The following is a 19074-nucleotide window of genomic DNA, read 5'->3' on the forward strand; positions in this document are numbered from 1 at the left end:
AGTGGATGCTTCCTCTTTGCTGCAATGAAATGTTTTAATGTTCTTGGATAAATCTTCCTTTCAGAACTACAGTTGTTGAATACTGTCAGAATTGCAACTTCTCATTCTTATTTATCATGCAGGCAAAATAGGAAATTTTAATGATTTGCAGAAAATTCAGTGTCTTGCTGCAGTAAACAGGGATGTGGAATAAGCTTTTAAATTCTAGACTGTGTCCTTGTAAAATTGCATTAAATATGCTGGGATTTTTTTTCCTGAGGATTACAGAAACCATTTGCCTGTTATGCAACTCTGAATTTTAATTTTTCTGAAAGTATATGAGTTGTTCACCTTTGGACTCCTCAGTGTGATCTGATTTGCAGTATATCTAAAGAGTTGCTGATAAGCTATCATTTTTTTTTAGATGAAATAGTCTCATTTTCAGCATGAGGCAAAAATTCAAAAATGCCTTTATTAGAGGGCAAAAAGGCCCCACTTCTCATTTCATGTGCACTTGATGTTACACTGGAACAATGAAAATTAAGTCAAGGGCTATTCTCAGTTTATATCACTGAAGATGTAAAAGAAGAGTTACTAAGTTTTATTTCAATTCCCAAACTATATTCCTGTGTTGTGCTAACAAAGTTTTCAGATCAGGAAAGAAATGTAGGTACTGTGCAATCTCATAAAAAATGATCTTAAAATCTCTTGCTACCTGAAGTTTAATTTTCGGACAAACTACCAGTTTGTGTAGTAGTCACTGTTTCTGCAGAGTGGCACTCAGTACTGTGTGATGGTTGGTAGCAGGCTCCAGAGCACATGTTGAACTGCAAGCTCCTAGTGCCTTTAAAGTTTTCGGTTGAGCAGAGCTGGAAACCAGAAAACCACTGCCCCACAGAGACTAAATCAAGTGATGCATTCAGCAGCAGCATGAAGCTTTGGTCTTGTTCTATCTTCTCTCACTCTACATTGTCTTTACAAGACCAGATTAGCAAACAAGAAAGTAACTGAATTCTGAATTCAGGACAAATTGGGAGATGCTTCAGCTACACAAGAAAGAGGTTTTGGGTCTTATGTGGCCTTCAGAACTCAGTGGAGGCCAGGAAGGCATAGTACAGGCAACACCTACTTCTGCATATGTGTAAGAAAAGATGGGTTTTGGAGAATTGTTCTTGGGAAGCTGATAACATTTGGTATAATGAGGATACAGTGCCAATATTCTGTGGCAAATGACAGCAGTCCCCACGAGCTCAAAATTCAGCATGATTCTGCAAGCAGAAGGAGCTGCTGATGTCCAGGTCATATTCCAAAATTACTAATGTGATTCTGGGATTTATCTTTTCTTTTAATCTTTTTATTAACAGCAGAAAGCTCATTTAGGAGCTTAATATTATTACTTCCTACAAAAATGAAATTACCTTCCCATTAAGTATTTCTGTTTCAATGAAAAAAATCTCCAACCTTCAGGGACTCACAAAACTCTGAAATTTTCCACTGGATAAAACAGTTGCTAAATCATCTTTTGGGAAAACTCACCTCTTTTGTTGTTGAATGTTTCAAAGGAATAATGCATTTTAATTTCACCAAATTAGTATTTTTTAATGGAAGTACTGTCTCAGAAAATGTTTAATTAAGAAACATACCCTCTTCAAAGCATACAGCACTGACCTGAAGATTTCATTCTTTTGCTAGTCAAAGATTAAAAAGGGGAGCTGTACAGATGTGTTCAGGATACACATGGTATAATGTAATAGGTCTCTTCTATTTCAGCAATACCCTGAAATATTTATGGATTTATTAGCTGAAAGAATATTGAAGGTATACTATCCTCCTGAGGCAAAATCATCGCCACAAAGATGACCTTGCAGGAAATAATTTTCTCTTTCTGATACTAAATATGTATTAAGACATTGCAGCATGACTTTCAGCAAATGCTAGCAATCAGGTAATATCCCAGAGTCAACAGAAGACTCATATTTTGATAACCAGCCTCTGCAACTGTATCTTTAATATCACTAGCCCTATTAATAAAAGTCAAGTTAGCCAGTGCATGCCTACTCATGTTGAAGTTACATCTGGATTTTGATTTACAGACAAAAACCAAGAGGGAGGGTGTGGAACAGCCCACGCTTACATGTCAACTTTTTCAGAACTCTCCTAATGAACTACAGCCAATTACCCATGAGAACAATGTAGCACTGGTGTATCTTTAATTTCAAGGAAAAAAATTAATAATGTATATAGCATTAATTCTATTGTAATAAACAAATACACCAGGGATGTAACAAATACATAGAATAAATAAATACATAGAAGAACTACCAATACTTCACAATATTAGCTCTTCTCAAAATAGCAAAGTTGATATTTGCAAAGACTTGTTACTCTACCTTGTAACATTGTTCCACCCAGACTGTCAAAAGAATGGGAAGGGGCAATTAACATTTGGCTGAGTACAGAATGCTTTTGGCAATTGACCATGATACAGTTTAAAAACCCCTAAAGTGAAGAAATTGATTCGTTCCATATTTCAGCTTCTAACACCTAAGATGTAAGACTTTGTGGTCCAGAAATCTAAAGGAACTTAACTGTCAAGAGAACAAGGACGAATGGATGCTGATCACCAACAGTTTCAATTGTTGCCTTGTACTCAGCACACAAGGAAAACTGATACAAAAACTGGGCAACTAAACTGCTGCCTGTAGGATCTTTGTACCCAAATGTATAGTAAGTACTGTGACTGACAAGATCATTATCAACAAGGTGAATAGGGTTTTTGGAAGCTATATTAACTGGCAGATCATTTGAGTGAACTTCAGCATGATTGCCAGGTGTCAGATCCCAGGCTGACAACGGATGAAAGGAACGTGATTGGAAAAAATAATTCAAGTTGCACTGCTTGAGTTCCTTCCGAGCAGAGATGCAGGCTTCACAGCACTTAATGGATACTGATGACTGGGATTATATCAACAAGGGCAAGATTGGATTTTTGGATAGAAATTTCAGAGGCACAATGAGAAAATTAGCAGTCAAAATACTCAAAAGCTGCATTATCCTAGTGCATATGTCAAAATGCCCATTTCTTGCTATTTTATGAGATTCTAGGTTTGTTCCAGGGTTAATTAGATTTTGGCCATTACTAGAAACAAGTGTATTTCTTTTCTAATTTTGTAATAGAAAATGCTTCTCAATTCTTTTTAGCATGATTTGCACCATATGGTCTATTAAGTGCAGCCAGAAACTACTTTTAAATGCTACAGTTCTGTCACTGAGGCATTATTATCCTTTGTATGATGAAAGTAATTTTATGTCTTCAGGAGATGCTTGTATTCTGCAAAGCAGAAAGGCCTCTCAAGACTTAGTTTCTAAAAATAGGTTTCATCCTTTCAAGATGAAGGATGAATCTTTCAAGAATTGGGCTTGATTATTCTGTTTATTTGCATTTCTGGATCTTGAGGATCCTGTAGTAGTAAGCACTGGAAAAGAAGTTGGTTTTCTCTTTTACAAACAGATTCCTTGCTTGAAAAATCATCAAACTCACTTCACATAGCTGTCATTCAACCTAGAAAGCTGAAAACTGATCTGCAGCATTATCACAGGCAATATGTACTTGGAGATTTTCAGGAATACACTGAACTTCTTTAAACCTCTCCGGCAAAATGTCATGATATTATGGAGGAAGGGGACAGTTTGTGTGGTTAATTCATAACTAAGTCATTTTGACCTGGTTGTCAAGGATGGTCTTTAACAAGCAAAGCAGTTTTCTTTTGGAAGAACATTCAATAAACTTGTCTTTGCACCTAGGCTTAGTTTCACAAATACTGTAAATGAATCAAAAAGCTGTTTTGGTTAGGGCTCCTTTACTTCATGTTGTATGAAATCAAGCAAATTATGACAGAGAAGTTCTATTTAGAAGGCAAAATACATCATGATTGTTGCCCAGTTATCCATTTTTATCCACTGAGCAATCTCAGAAATATGAACTCTATTTCTCTAAGAATTCATTAACAAATTATATTGTGGACATCCTCACAGAAAAAGGAAAACCTTCAGCCTGCAATCTAATGCCTATTATACTTTTTTCTTTGATTTATGGTATTTATGAAGTGCTACAGATGAGAGTCACGTTTTTATGATAATCCATCTGCATAAAAACTGAAGATCACAGGGAAACATTTTGTGAGAATCTGGTATAGAGGACTGCAGACAAAACACTATTGAATAGTTACTCTGCCTTAACTAGGGTTTTGGGGTTTTTTGACAGCGAGAAACTGAGTGAGATTGGAAGCTTTAATCCCATACACAAGCTCGTCAGAGCCCAAATCTCTCTGTAACACTCTCCAAATCAGAATGAACTCAGAAGGATGACGTTCAATCTTTAAACCCTTCTCTGCAGAGCTATTTTTAACTCTCAGGTTCATAAAATGGATCCCTGCTGTGGCTCCAGAGCTTTCTAATGTGTATCATACCTATTATGTTTGACAGAACCACATGTTAGGATTCAGTTACATTTAGAACTAGAAGTTTTCGTTGCACAATTTCCTGTGTAGTGTGATAGAAAGATCTCAATGTGACAGAACTCGACCATTGTCACTGGCGGAAAAAAACAGTTCTCTCCTCTCCTGGCCACTGTTACTCTTTTCACTTCCACCAGTAGCTCTAATTCTAATATTCTGGACACTTCTGAACAGTTTTTTAATATTCTTATTTTCCTTTCCTCTCCATAGAGTGATGCAACAAATAAGTGTTCTGTAAGTTAGGTCAAGAAAGACATTTTTCATATCTGGGAACGTTTCTTCTACAAATACATTTCTTCAGTCCCTTTCTAAATTAATTCCCAAACAACATAAAAAGGATATTCAAATCTTTGATGCAATGATAACTGTCAACCATAAGTCACCAGCTGTCCAAAAACTCCTGTAATGTGTCAGGCCATTTCTGTTTTATTTTTGCAAGTCAATCCATCTAAGCTGGATTAGAACTGACATGTCTGCTCAGCTATAGGTAAATATGATCAAAATACACAATCATTTTGATGATCTGATCTGGGAATCATATAATAAGCCACAGATTTTCAACTGTATGCCATTTATTAAGGCAACTGCTCACGAACTAGTATAATTTTACCAATGGAAAGAGATTTCTGTTAATGACCTGAGGGTAAACATGTATCTCCAAATGAAATTGCAGGCTCCATTAATTCCCTGCAGTAATAAAATCTTCATTAAGACACTTTCATGTAAATTCAGCAGAATAACATTTTGTAAACATTCTGGTATGACAACAGAGCATTACAATCAGGAAATTCTGCTACTTTACACGATTCTGGAAATCTTCATATTCCTCATTTTGCCATTTATTTTCTGCTTTAAGTTTTCCTGGGCAAACTGTACTCTGGAGTAACTTCATATTGTAATTACAGTTTGATGAAGGTGCATTCTGAACTGACATTGAACCTGCTCTGTCCTCTGGTGACATGAATGATTGATTCTGCCAGTTCACATTCCATTTTAAATAAAAATATCTCTTTGCTAATGAACTGACACCAGACTGAAAAGCTCTGGGAAGATTTGTTTCCCCAAGGGCGTTTCTAGACTTCAAAACTCACATTTCAAAATCCTTAACAATAATGTTCCAATTTTCTGAAAATTAAAGTTGAGTTATTATTTAATATTTTAATGTATTGAGTTTTAATAAGAAGATAATGATAATTATCATTATAAGATAATGGTAATTTTTCATACATTCAAGATACTGAGTTATTAAAGCTTATATTCCAAAACCCTGTTGACTTGGACAGCATTCACTGCTTTAGTCTAAAGCCCATCAAGTACGATGGAAATATTTCCACTACTGAGTTTCAAGTGATGTCTTTTGAGACAAGGAAAGCCAAGTCTAGAATCTCATGTGATTCTTACTTCTGAGTTCCTCCTAATGTTTAGATCCTAGGAAGCACTGACTCAATCTTATGCAGCCAGAATTAAGGTAGCTCTGTAGTCTTGGAATGAAATAAAAAACAATACACAGGAAAAACCCTACTGGGTGAAGCATACAACAGAAAATTGGTCAAATCACCATGGGAAAACAGTCCAATTGTAGGAAAGGGTCTTGACTGTGGATAAATTTAGGTTATGGTAGTAAGCAATAAGCAGTAGGGTAAATTCAAATCCAATCCAAATGGAACCTCTAATCAGGATCTTTTTCACACATTAGGGAAAAAACCTCACGTGGTGACTACTGAAACACACTACTGTAAATTAGCAAGCAAGATGCTAAAGCTAGAACATTTAATGGAAGAAACAAAGTATTTATGTATGTGTATGTATGCAGACACACTCAAAAAGCTGCATACACTCACTGTCTACTTCCAAGATGGCACGGACAGACTTGGCAAGGTCTCTAGCTTCTGCTGCAAGAGCTGTTGTGACAGTAGGTCCAATCCTTCCCATCCGTGCAAGAAGTGCTTTGGTAGACAATGCTGTTCTTCTGTCACTAAGAGAACAAAAAATAGTGTTAATGTGTAAGATAATATAAGAAATGGTTACTTTTAATAAACTTGTTAGATTGGTTAATGAACCAATGGCTTGGTTCTAGATTGGTTTTGTTCTCATTGTACAAACAAAAAAGAGTCATGCTACCAAATCAATGAGTTTGCCACACAAGCCGTTCTGTCTGTATAATACAAGTATTAGGAAAGTTGCTTTTGGCAACGTTCATGTCTCAAAATCCAGTGTCAAGAACTGAGTGGGTGTCAGGAAAGTAAGTTACTTAAAAGTAATTTTCATATTAGCATGTAAGAAGGGACACTGCTTTAAGTGACCCAATTCTTACCTTCTGTGCTGTTAATGAGTCAGTTTGTCACCTTAAGCTTTGTGCTTTATACATCAGTCCATTTACTAAAATAAAGTCTACAAACTTTATAAAACATGCAACATCATTGTGCAGTGATGATGGGAACAGCATTTAATTGATTAAGATTAGCATATGAGAATAGATATCTACAATATAATAGTTGATCTGATCCTTCAGATTTTTTGGAATGATAATGCAAAATTTCTTGGGCAAATCTAAAAAATAACTACAAAAATTTAGAAGCTACTGTTGAAGTTCCTTGCAATTTTAACTAATCCTTAGCACATTATAATTATTTTATGGAAACATCCAGACAACCATAGCATGTAATTACTAATGGATTTAATTCTGAGGGTTTTAATGAAACTGTATCCTGAAAGTTGAATTTATAATTCATGCCTTTCCCTCTCCACCAAAAAAAACCCAACTCAGAAACATACAGCAAAAAATATAGGAAAAATAGCTACAAGAAAGTTTTGGGACACTTTGAAACAAAAGTAGAGTTTTTCTAATATTAAAATTATTATTTAAATATTCATAACTATGCCATTTTGTTACCTTAAAACCGTTGAGGAAGGAGAGTTATCTGAAAGTACTTCATGAACAACCTGTTGGCCACAGTGAAGACATTAACAGTATATAAATCAAAACAGTCAAAAATTAATACCTTACAATTTGATGTTCTATTTGAGCATGTAAGATTTGATTTGCAATTAAAGAGTTTAATCTCTCACAGCTAGAAGTGCAAAAGTAAAACCCCAAATATTATAACCCCCCCTAAATGTAATGAATATAAAAACATTGCTTTTTTTCCCCATAATATTTAAAAAATATTATCAAGTATTACTTTTTCTGCCTTTTTCCTGTGAGGAAGCTCACAGAAACTGCCATGGTGTCTGAAAAATTAGGTGAAAAATGAGAAGTTCCTTTTCTTTTAGGACATAGCAAAATATAAAGATTAGGTAAATTCCTTCATGGATACGTACATTAATACACCATCTTTATTTATAGTAATGAAAGGACCTCTGAAAACTAGTTTATAGCCAGTTTGCTATGTTTCAATACAAAAGTTTTCCAAGTGGAATATTGCTAGAAATGCCAAGCAAAGTTACCTCTATAAATTGTAGCAACTTTTCAGTAGCCACCTCAAAGGTCTTCCTAGCTGATTCTGATTTCCGCAGCTGACAGTCAAGCACTGTAACTCTCTTTCTCAAGTCTTGCATGTTATCCTGGGAAAGATATTTTGAGACTTTTATTCTTATCATTTTCTCCCATGGCTCACATGGTGTGGATTGAAATGCATGTCTGCAATGTTTAACACATAGTCTTTCCAATGTTTCTGACAAACAGGCAGGTGTGCCTGGTCTGCTTGTAAATCAGCTCCCAAACTACAACAGATTTTAGCAAACAATACAAAGGTAAATTGAAATTGCCAGTTAATAAAAGTGATAGGTCTGAAATTTAAGACAGTTTGAAATGATTCATGAACAGATCAAAACTATCAACCTGAGGGTGACAGTATCTGTCAGCAGGGTGGCATAAACAGCCAATGTGTGAACAAACTCAGCTCACTAGTTTGCAGCTGTACATCCTTTAGCCAACAGACTAATTATGGCATATCTCAGAAAAAAACCTGCCCTCTAGGATTTCTCTACATGCTGTTGTACAACCTACTGCTCTGTGTTATGTATCCCTCTGTACTTCAGCTACAGAAAGTGTGAGCTCCATTTAATCAAGTTCTGGAGGCTCAAGATTTGAGTCTTTGGCACTGTTCATGTAAGAGGACCAGAAGATCTTCACATGTATATGGGCATGTCTGTTCAGCTAAGCTGTCTGCTGAAGAGATCTAGACCAAAATACTCTCCAAAATTAATATCACTATCATGAAAAATAAACTTTTACATTACTGTAGATGATCTTTTCTGAAACTCCACTCCCTGCTATGAAACTCTTCTAAAAAACCACCAAAACCCACTTACCATCTTTACTTGAAGCAGCTGAGTAGACACATTTGTTTGTATACACTGTACAAAGCAGCAGAACAATGATCACTCTGATTGTCAAAGAATTTGTTGATTAAAACAAATTACCTTTCTTTGGTATCTCACTGTCCATTATTGGATAAAGAGCTGGTAAGCTCTCAGAGGGACCTTACTCTTTCATACTAAAAAGAGTACACTATATAATTGGTACCTATTTGGTACTGCTTCTTTTGAACAAGAAATGCAGAGGATCAAATCTCAACTCAGGTATTAAGTGCTCACTCAGAATTTCAGGAATTCAAGCTAGCATCTCAGAGCTGAATTTCTAAGAAAACAACCTACACTGTCTGAATTTCTTAAAATGTTGATATTTATTCAAGTCCTAGAAAACGAACAGTGCTTCAAGAATGCCTGACATAAAACATGGGGCATCTTATCCAGATGTTCAGAAAGAACTTCTAGAGTGTGATTCACCTCATCAGATACACTCAAAATCAGATGAGAGGAATTGCTCCCTGGGAGTTCTGTGTACTTGATATGTTGTGTTTTAGTAAGCTTGCATACCACTGGGCTCAGTGTTATCTTTTAACACCTTTAATATTGAATTAATTATGATAGAATAAGGCAATATTTCAGTAAGTTGGCTTCACCAATTTGTACTCACATCTGTTTTTCATGAGAAAAACAAAGTAAAAACCACAGGTGTCAACCTGCTTGGACTTATTCAAACTGCATGTAGAAAATGGATCTGCAATTATGGGGAAATACTTAAAAGTGCTTCAAATATTTTATTTCTTAGCATGCTTTGAAATGCCTCACTCAAGTGGTTTTAAAATATGAGGCTGAATTAACAAACAAAATTTTTTGCCAGGACACTGTTGGCAACATCTAAATAAGTATCTTGATTAAATCTAAATTTACTTAAGAACAGTACTGGACTTTATATTGTTATTAGCCCAGAACAAACATAAATATGAAGACCATTTTTACATAAATAGAGAAGCATACAGTTATACCTACAGTCTTTAAAGACAATATTCTGCAGTTTGGAAACTATTCCATGCTTTTAATGCTTGAGATATGCCATTTTGACCTCTGACTCACATATGCTTCTAGCTCCTATTTTTACATCCCAACGATATGTGGATAAAGGAAAACTCACACACTTCACATTACCTCCTTCACTACACATCATTCCAGTTATTGAATAATACAAGACAAACAGTGACCTACTTTAGAAAAGCAGATGAAAAGAAAATGAAAACAAGATACATGACAACAGAGAGAAAACCATGGTAACTACAGCAGACAGCTACTTTGCTTACTTTATTTTGGCCAGAGTGATCAGCGAGCTGAGCCTTCAGCTCTACAATTTCAGCTTCTAATAGGCGAATTACTTCTTCATAGTCCATCTCCATTCCACGAGCCTGCCTTTGTGCGGCTTCTGCAAGGTGAATCCTACTTCGCAGTGCTCTTGTCTCTTCTACAGCTGCCTTGGCTTCCTAGAGATGATAGAATTTAATTGAAAAGTTACACCCCCAGCTAACAAAGAAGTAGAGATTTAACTCAGAAGTACTGCAGTTCCATTAAGGCTATCTTTTTGTATTTATGGTTAGATGGTTTAATTGATATTTTTTAAGTGTATCATGTGGAAACAAAAACCAGAAAGAGAATATTCCTAATAAATTAAATCATGAATTCCATGGTTGCTGCAAACCTAACTACTTATAGAAATGCATCTGATACTGTTAATCTGCCCCAACACTTTCATCCTAAAAAATACTTTAATGAGACATTATTTCATTTTATCACCATCACCTGAATTCACACTTAATTCAGAGTCCACACATCATGCAGATGGACTTGTAATGCCAAGTACTCAGTCCATGTTGTTCTCAAATTTAGTGTTGGTTTTAATTTTTCTGTCTGGTTCCTGCTCTTATAATATTATCTTCTTCACAGAAGAATATGATATAAAATTTATATATAAATAGGATATGGAAACCAGGAAATTAGACCCTGTTAGCTTTTAATTCAGCTAAAGTAATCCCTAAGTGTTGTAAAATCTGACTTAATGAAGGATATTGCTCTGTTCACTTTACTACTGAATATATATTCAAGTTAACTTTGTTTTGTATGTTTAGAAAGTCAAACTAAAGGTCTGGATAACAGATGAGTTTCCACTAAGAAAAACCAAACAAACTGCTTGTCAAATACGTAGACACATAAGCTCACTGGCATCAGAACCAGTAAACCATGGTTCCCCTTAGCTTTTTCTCATCTGTGAAAAAAGTCACTTAACGTGAATTTTCTGAATCTTTAAAGTTAAAAGCTTTACCTATACAAATTCACAGAGCTAGAAATTATCTGTACACATTCTCAGCTAAGGATACTTACGTGAATATCCTATTCCTAGTCTACCTATCATATCTGATTATTCTAACTAAATCATGGTTGGGATTGGAACTAGAGGGAAACAGGAACAGGGAATAGAAACACATAACCTTCTAGAAACTAGGCTTGAAACTACTGTTTCTGAAAACCTAAATGACCAAACCTTATTTTTGTTGAAGAAATGTCAGATTTGTGCTAGTATGACCTGCTTCTGCAGGGGGGTTGGACTAGATGATCTCTAAAGGTCCCTTCCAACCCCTATCACTCTATGATAACATAAATGTCAGTTAAGCTTAAAAAAGTAGATTTATCTTATTATTTCCTAACCTAGAAGCATTTGCTTTGTGCAATCAATATCCTTCAAGCCAGGTTTTCCTATTCTTTGTCACAATAGTTGCTCTATTAAATGACCCAGGCTGTACACTGATGGTCTTAATAAACAATATGTATTTATTTCAGGCCATAAGTAAACTAATCTCAATGACATATATATATAGAATATCACCTTCCTCATTTTTGCAATGGTTTTGCAATATAAAACCAATTTGGATGATTACCAGGAACATTCTGATCTCTTAGAAAATAAAGCACTGCAAGTAGCAATCACACGTGTAACAAACATTGACACCATCAGTGAATACAGATGACACTGGAGTTTTATAGTTGAGAAGTTTCTGTTATAGGAACACAAGTGATAAGAGAGACATTTAAATAACCTTTGACAGTAAGTACAATGATTTTTATTGTTTTTCTTTGGAAGTACAAAGCATTAGGTCAGCCTTTTCTCTATGATGATCACCTCCACCTGGAAACACAAACTATTAAAAGGCTTATTGCTGCATATCTTTCTGTTGTTCAGCAAATTCATTTTACAGTTGTCTGTGCACAGCACTAAATGCAGTGCAAGGGACCATTACTGAAAGCACTCACTGAAAGATCATCAGCACAATCCACCCCTCCCACAAGCTGCTCATAGCAGTTCTTTTTCTAGAAACAATTCAGAAAACACAAGGGTTTCTCAGAAGTTATGAATCTACAGAGCTAGAGGTTAAAATTAGTGCCTCGAGACAGGTCATTTTCCTGCCACTGTGGGAAACAGTGTGACTCAACAGCGAGAAAAGCCGGGCCCTACTGACACAGAGAAGGATTTGGTAGCAGCAAAGGTAGCTTCAGTAACAGGCTGGAGGTGGGAAAAAATGTCTCTTGGAGACAAAAGTGAAGAAAGCTCTGATGTTGTTTGGCTAATGTAAATGAACAGAGAGGCCTTGACAAAAGCGGGCACGTGAAAAATGCCCACATAGGAATGATTTAAATAAACTGACATCACAAAAATCATGGGAAAAAAGCTAGGAGGAAAAGACAGCTCTTAATTTTGAAGTAAGACCTCCTTGAGATAAAGGATTAATCTCTTCTAATCCAGAATTGCCTTTGCTCCTCCATTATTTTTTTACAGAAACCCAATTGTTGAATATTAATTTCCCTGTAATAGCAGCCTAAGTATGACCAGATTTCAGCAGTGAAAGACCTAAAGGAATAATTAATGTACAATGGATTCTTACATTACAATGAAACAATTATCCACACTACAACCCAACCAGCAAAATTTTCAGACAAACCAGAGCTGTTTCCTAGAGTAGAGAGGCACAAAGGGAAATGATACCATCAGGTTTCCTCATTCTACAGTTACTGATTTTGGTACTGCGGTGACATGGTGGGTTCTCTTAGTGATGCAGGTAAAGGGCCCCCACCAGTGAAGATGGTGGATAACAGCATGTTACAGCAACATGCTTGTCCCATTCAACTGCTTGTGTGAAAGAAGATGCATCATAAATGGAATCTGTCACTGCTAGTATTTCATCTCTATAAATGTCTGACGGGACCATTTGACATGCTCTGAAATGAAGGCACTCTAACTAACAAGAAAGTGCAGGCTGGAGGAGAGAAACTGAGTCCTTACACAATTGGTTGCAAGGTACACATTTCTTTCAGAGGCAGGTTCTATTTCTTCCTTGGATAAATTCAACTGTCAGGTGAGGGGTTTATCTGAGTAACTTACAGCCACTGATTATGTTTATTCATTATTTTTTTAGAAATTGAATGCTGAAAATATCCTTTAAAAGAACTTTAATTACTTTTACTATATAGTAAAAGAAAAAACCTAATGAAATAAAGGTAAACCAAATACTGCTTTCAGAGAGGGGGAAATAAATTCTATACTGTATCCAAAAGAGCAGCCATTCAAGCACTACGCTTCGAAGCACCTCTTTTCCCCTTAGAATCCACAAGCATAGGACAAGCAGATCATAGCTCTATGAAATACAAGTCCAGCAGTATGGGAGACTATAAACAGTATCTTTACTACGTTTCACATTTATTATGTTTAGCTGAGATCCTCCAGGTGACAACAGCTGTATAAAAGAATCTGAAGTAAAGGAGAGATCATTCAAGCTGGTACGGCCCAGGACTTTCAGGCAGCACAGAACACTATCAAACTCATGCAGGAAGATAGAAAACATCATTACAGATTTCACATTCATGGTGTTGACAAGCATTCAGTTACTCAAATGTGCCTTTCTATGTTTTGTGCCAATTTTAGTTTCCATATGACTTCAGAAAAGACCAAAAGACAGTGCTGTAGGACTATCTCGAAGTAAAAATGTATCAGGTAATATATTTCTTAATGTGATAGACCAATATTAGGAAATAATTACTATCTCATTTCAAATTTAGCAATATTTCTACTCTTAAAGAGTTTGTTTATCCTGTTAGTTACTGATTCAAGCACTGTTTAATGAATCAGTACTAACAAAACATGTTCATTAACCAGAATATTTGTGTGCCTGTCCTAATTAAGCTGTAATCTCTGTGACTCACAATTAGTAGGCACAAAAGATGCTTCAATATTTGACTGGTAGCCTATATCCTCATTTTAAACCTCGGGGCTTTTTCAGGAAAGCAGTACTTTTTGAAACAAACATTTAACTGGTATTGAATTCAGAAGCACACATTTAAGTTGGTTTGTTTGTTTACTTTGATTCGGGCCATTAGGGCCCAATGATGTATTCATTAACTCATTTCACTAACTTCAGCTCCAGCAGGAATGCATCATTGTAAGTTAAATGGTGATTTGTACTGTAAGAAGCCTATTTTTATTAAACTTTATATCACTATGCACATCACCTCAGCATGGACATTGGTTCTGAACTACAGAAATATATCTAGAACTCTTGAAAATGCAACAAATATCAAGAAAACTTTTCTACTAAAAGCCTGCTTGTACCTCTTAAAATATGTCAAACAATGCTGTGATTACATATAATTTATTCTTTCTTTTAATTTCATTATATGAGACCTTTTCAAGAGCAGTAACTTAAAATGCTTTCTAGAAAATCAGAGTATTTCTCCCCTGGAGGTTTCTGCTGCAAAGCTGACCTTCACCCTCACCCGGCAGAACTGGAGAGAAAAATAAAATACGAGGACCTCATGTGGTAGAAATTCAGCATTGCTGCCACTGAAAAAAATCATCTTTGTCCTAATCTGCCCTCCCAGTAAGAGCAGGTGTGTGAACCACAGCACTGGATGCTGAGGACTTGATATCCACAGTGTTTGCATTTCAGTTTGTACTTTGTATTGGCTTTAGTCTCGACTGATAGATCGAGAATCTACTCTAATCTACAGCAACAGATTGAACCATCAGTAGTGAATGGAAACACGAGGTGCACTACTGGAACAAATTTTATCCACTGTCCCACAGTGTACAACATAGCAACACCACAATATTAATGGAGAAAAGCTTTCAAGCAATTCTCTTACGTTCAAGGAATAAATGGTGACTCTCCTGGTAAATATCAGGTAGAATTCCCAAGTGTGTCTGTTTTATCTATACTTAAAACTCTGGTTGATATATAAAGTGGGTAATGCCAGGACTGGTGATTAGGCACACTGTTGCCTAAGAATAGCAAAATCACTTCAAGAACATTTAAGACCACAAAGGTACTACCACATTATTATCAAACTTGCCTGATCCTGCTTGTTTTAATAGTTCTTCTCTCAATTCAACAGCATAGAAGTATCATTGCTCTCAAAATCTTAAGGACTGCTACTCTTCAGTTATAATAAAAAGCTTTGCAGTAACAAAACAACCACTTTGTGTTGAAATCAGTGTGAAAGTACAGTCTATATGAACATCAGGATGTGCTCCGCTCTCCCTCAAAAACAGTAAAAAAATATGAGAACAATTACATTTTTAAGAAATTTCAACCTACTTGTTTGACTGTTTGTAGCTCCTCTGTTAACTGTTTCTGCAAATTCACAGATTCAGACAATTCTTCCTGTTTTGTTTCAAAAAAAAGGAAGAAATAATTAATAATTAGGTCTGAAAGACAAAGAGTTTTCCTAAAACCCAGTTAGCTCTTTCAAAACTACAGGTAGCAACACAACCAATGTCTGTTAATAATGTTGTACAATCAGGAACACCCTTTCAGAAACAAGTTTTGGTGGAAATAAAAAATAATCAACAGCTTTTATAAAACCTGTGACAAAAATAAATCTTAATCTACAACAGCTTTTTTTTTTTTTTCAGAGAATTGCTTGATTCTGTTTAAGTTCCTTGAGCAGCTGAGGATTATTTATTGAGCATTTCTGTGACAAGTAGAACACATATTTTAAGTCTCTTGTTACCTAGGCAGCTAACAAATGAGCAGAATAAGGACATTTTCTTGGCTTTAGCAGATTGCTGTAGAACCTAATATTCACATCAAGTCATTTTCAATACGGTTTGTTTGACCATTCTTTCATTCACCTAATACCAGAAGCCTGTGGGTACAGCACCTTCACAAGGTTAAAAGCTCTAAGGAAGTTTTAAGAAAAAGAAAGGTAATGTAAAATCACAAAGATTCTTATACTGAGTCAGATCAAGGATATTTCTCACTCAGTACCAAGTATTTCCCTGTAAGCTGTTAAGGGAAGAGTATAAGGAATGAGGCAGTTATTGATTGATCATTGCCAGTTTCCAACATCAGGAATTTAGGGACCCAGGATAAATATTCACTGCTTCAATGTTCAATGTACATCGGCTTCTCTTATTTCAGTATGAATTTTTCAGAAGGCAAATCTTCGTACACAGAAGGAAGAATAGATCTTTGGGTATGTCAACACATCACTATTGTAACCTACAGCAAGAATTTTTTGGGACCAGGAAGCAATTTGTAGAATTGCCTGTATAAATCGCCTGGGATAAATTTTCCAGTTCTATCCAAGAACAAAAGTTAGGTTTTCTGACTATAGAAATTTTTATCCTTTGGGTTGTCAGAGAAGGAAGTCAGGAGCACAGAACCACAGTTATAAGCCAAGGTACTAAGAAATAATAAATATATTTGCTCCTTTAGGTCTCATGTATTTTCCAATGTCTATGAAAATATATATTGATTTTGAACACAGTCTAATTAATCTTCCAGTTCTAACTTATTTCAGAAGTATTAGCATATGCTCAGACACTGTGGTTACTAGGATCTCACATTGCTAAATGCAAATCAGTCACTTCTCCAAATTGACTTTTGTGAAATGTCTTGCTTAGTCTCATGTCTCTGTGAATCAGATTTAAAACTACATTACTATTCAGTATAACAAATAAAGTTCACTGTCTCCAGAAATATGTTGTAAGCATACAATCTTCAAACATAAGTAGGACTGTTTGCTTTGCCTTTTCATATATGCATCAAAAATTGAGCAGAGAGTTAAAAGCAAAAGAGTAAATTACAAAATCCACTCAAAAAGAATTTAGTTTCTTGAACAATTTCAGCAAATAAAAATTAAGTATTACCTTTAATTTACTTATTTCTTTTAAAGCTTCATTTCTTTCTTTCTTAAGTCTTTCCATGTCATCTTCCAAAGCATCACAGGTTACAAACTGTGCATATTTAAATGCATAAGGTTAGAATGTATTGCTAATTATACCCTCCATAATCTTTAACATCTTATCTTACAAGGACTTGTTAATATAATGAGAGGATAATCTTAATTTGAAAATAGTTTAAAACCCAAAAAATGCTAAAATGTTTAAGAAAATTCTGAGCAACTTATCTTCCAAAGGAACAATTATTATTTCTGTTTAAAAGTATTAATAAAAGTATGTTTAAAGGACTGAGAATACCTCACTGCCATCTCCTGTTTCCGTCAACATTTTAAATAATACATGATTTGGGAATTCCTGTGCTGCAAATGTACTTTCTCAAAGCCACCTTGAGAAGAAAGTGATTTTCACTGTAGTAGTTCATTTTGCTGGACCCAATAATTGCCTATCACTTACACAGATAGTAGCAATATGTATGTCATTAAGAAACCTCAGTATATCACTGACCATGTCCATGCTTAAAACAAATCACAACATAATGATGTGAATTGCTTTCTGCAAAGTAGGTTGCTTTAACAAGCAATTCACAGAAACTAGGTTATCTTAATGAACACCACAATATGGAGATGTTCTAAACATCTAACCAAGATCTAGAGTAATGTTACAGATAACAAGCCCTTCAATAACCTCCTCCCAACGATTAACCACTGTATAGACACGTATTTTACCTGGGAATCCAGTAAACTGGCAAATTCATTGACCCCAAATGTTGTGTTGTCTGTTGCATTCAGTTGCAACAGATTCCTTGAAACTTCAACAAAATCTAAAAAAACAGTTTAGATTTGTATTCAGTTTAGATTTTGCTGCTGGAGTCTGCAAGTTTAGTTTAGTAGTAGTTTAACTAGATGCAACACAACTACTACTACCATAACTATGGCTAGTCAAGCTCTTAATTAGCTAAATTTGTGATTTGCTTTCCAATTACTTAGTTTCAGAATCCGAAGCTTATTTTTAGAGAGTAGAATAAGGTTCTCGCCTCAAAGTATCATTTTATTTGCAGTGGCAACCCAAAACTGACAAAAAAACCCATTAATGGTTATTATCTATCATTTCTAGGTTCCTACATTTCATTATTTTCCACGGTAATTAACAAATTATTACCTCCAAAAGAGACTGTTCCTTTAGAATCTTTCTGAAGTTGCTGCCTTAGGGCTTGCTGCTGCTCATCTGTGGGCTGAATCCCAAGATAATTCAATGCCTGGAAGGAGAAAACTTATTTTGGAGAAAAAAATGACTAGGAATAATGACTGCAGGGACATGGGGGAGTAATTAAAGAGCTATACTTCAAAGAGCCTTTGTATCATAGTACACTCATTGACAATACTTTTATTCCAGAGACACTCTGTGACTTTTCCTTCTAATTGAGAGATGTTCAGATATTATTTAACCTTGAATACAGATGAGTGTAATAAGCAAAATCCTTTGTCCTTAATAACTGCCTTAAAAATCCTGAGGGATGTTCCGATTCCCTTAAGAGTTAATGAAGTAATTAGATTAACAAAAACAGTAATTTGCTCAATATATCAAATGAAATATTGGCCTGCAACCTGAAAGAACTACCCAAACAGAAAATTTGGTGTATAATCTATACCTTAAACTCTGTAAACCCAGAAATATTTTCCAGATGTTTTGCATGCATCATGAAGGAAAATTCAAAAGACTGTACTTATTTACCCTTTCCAGCTTTTCAGCTTTGAGACGAACAGCAGAGTTCTTTCTTTGCAGGTCATAATCATCATTCTGGCTGGGGGCAATAACTATCAAGAAAAAAATTCATTTATGATATACTTGTAACTATTGCTTTGAAGAATTTGTTCTGAAGCTCCACTTACCAAATGGATGCCAGCTAAATACCCACTTGCCACAAATCAACGTTAATATTTAGATTGACTTTTGTTTTTTAAAGGACATAATTGTAATAAGCAAAAATTATGGGTATCAATCACTAAAACTATT

The 19074-nt window shown here is 35.3% G+C and overlaps 1 protein-coding gene across 4 annotated transcripts in view; it reads right to left on the bottom strand.

The window, feature by feature from the left end:
• STXBP4 (syntaxin binding protein 4) overlaps positions 1-19074 on the bottom strand; it is a 67247-nt gene that overhangs the window by 26136 nt on the left and 22037 nt on the right. For 3 of the 4 annotated variants that reach the window (XM_062010736.1, XM_062010734.1, XM_062010737.1), the window contains exons 13-21: positions 18793-18875; positions 18220-18316; positions 17787-17881; positions 17029-17115; positions 15473-15538; positions 10139-10315; positions 7944-8060; positions 7390-7439; positions 6332-6471 (exon numbers count right to left, since the gene is read on the bottom strand). In XM_062010736.1, the coding sequence (XP_061866720.1) occupies positions 6332-6471; positions 7390-7439; positions 7944-8060; positions 10139-10315; positions 15473-15538; positions 17029-17115; positions 17787-17881; positions 18220-18316; positions 18793-18875 (912 nt within the window). The remainder of the gene's footprint in view (positions 1-6331; positions 6472-7389; positions 7440-7943; positions 8061-10138; positions 10316-15472; positions 15539-17028; positions 17116-17786; positions 17882-18219; positions 18317-18792; positions 18876-19074) is intronic. The other variant, XM_062010735.1, reaches the window with a different exon arrangement.

This window comes from Colius striatus, chromosome 18 (assembly GCF_028858725.1).
Source record: "Colius striatus isolate bColStr4 chromosome 18, bColStr4.1.hap1, whole genome shotgun sequence".
In the NCBI taxonomy this organism is placed as follows: Eukaryota; Metazoa; Chordata; class Aves; order Coliiformes; family Coliidae; genus Colius; species Colius striatus.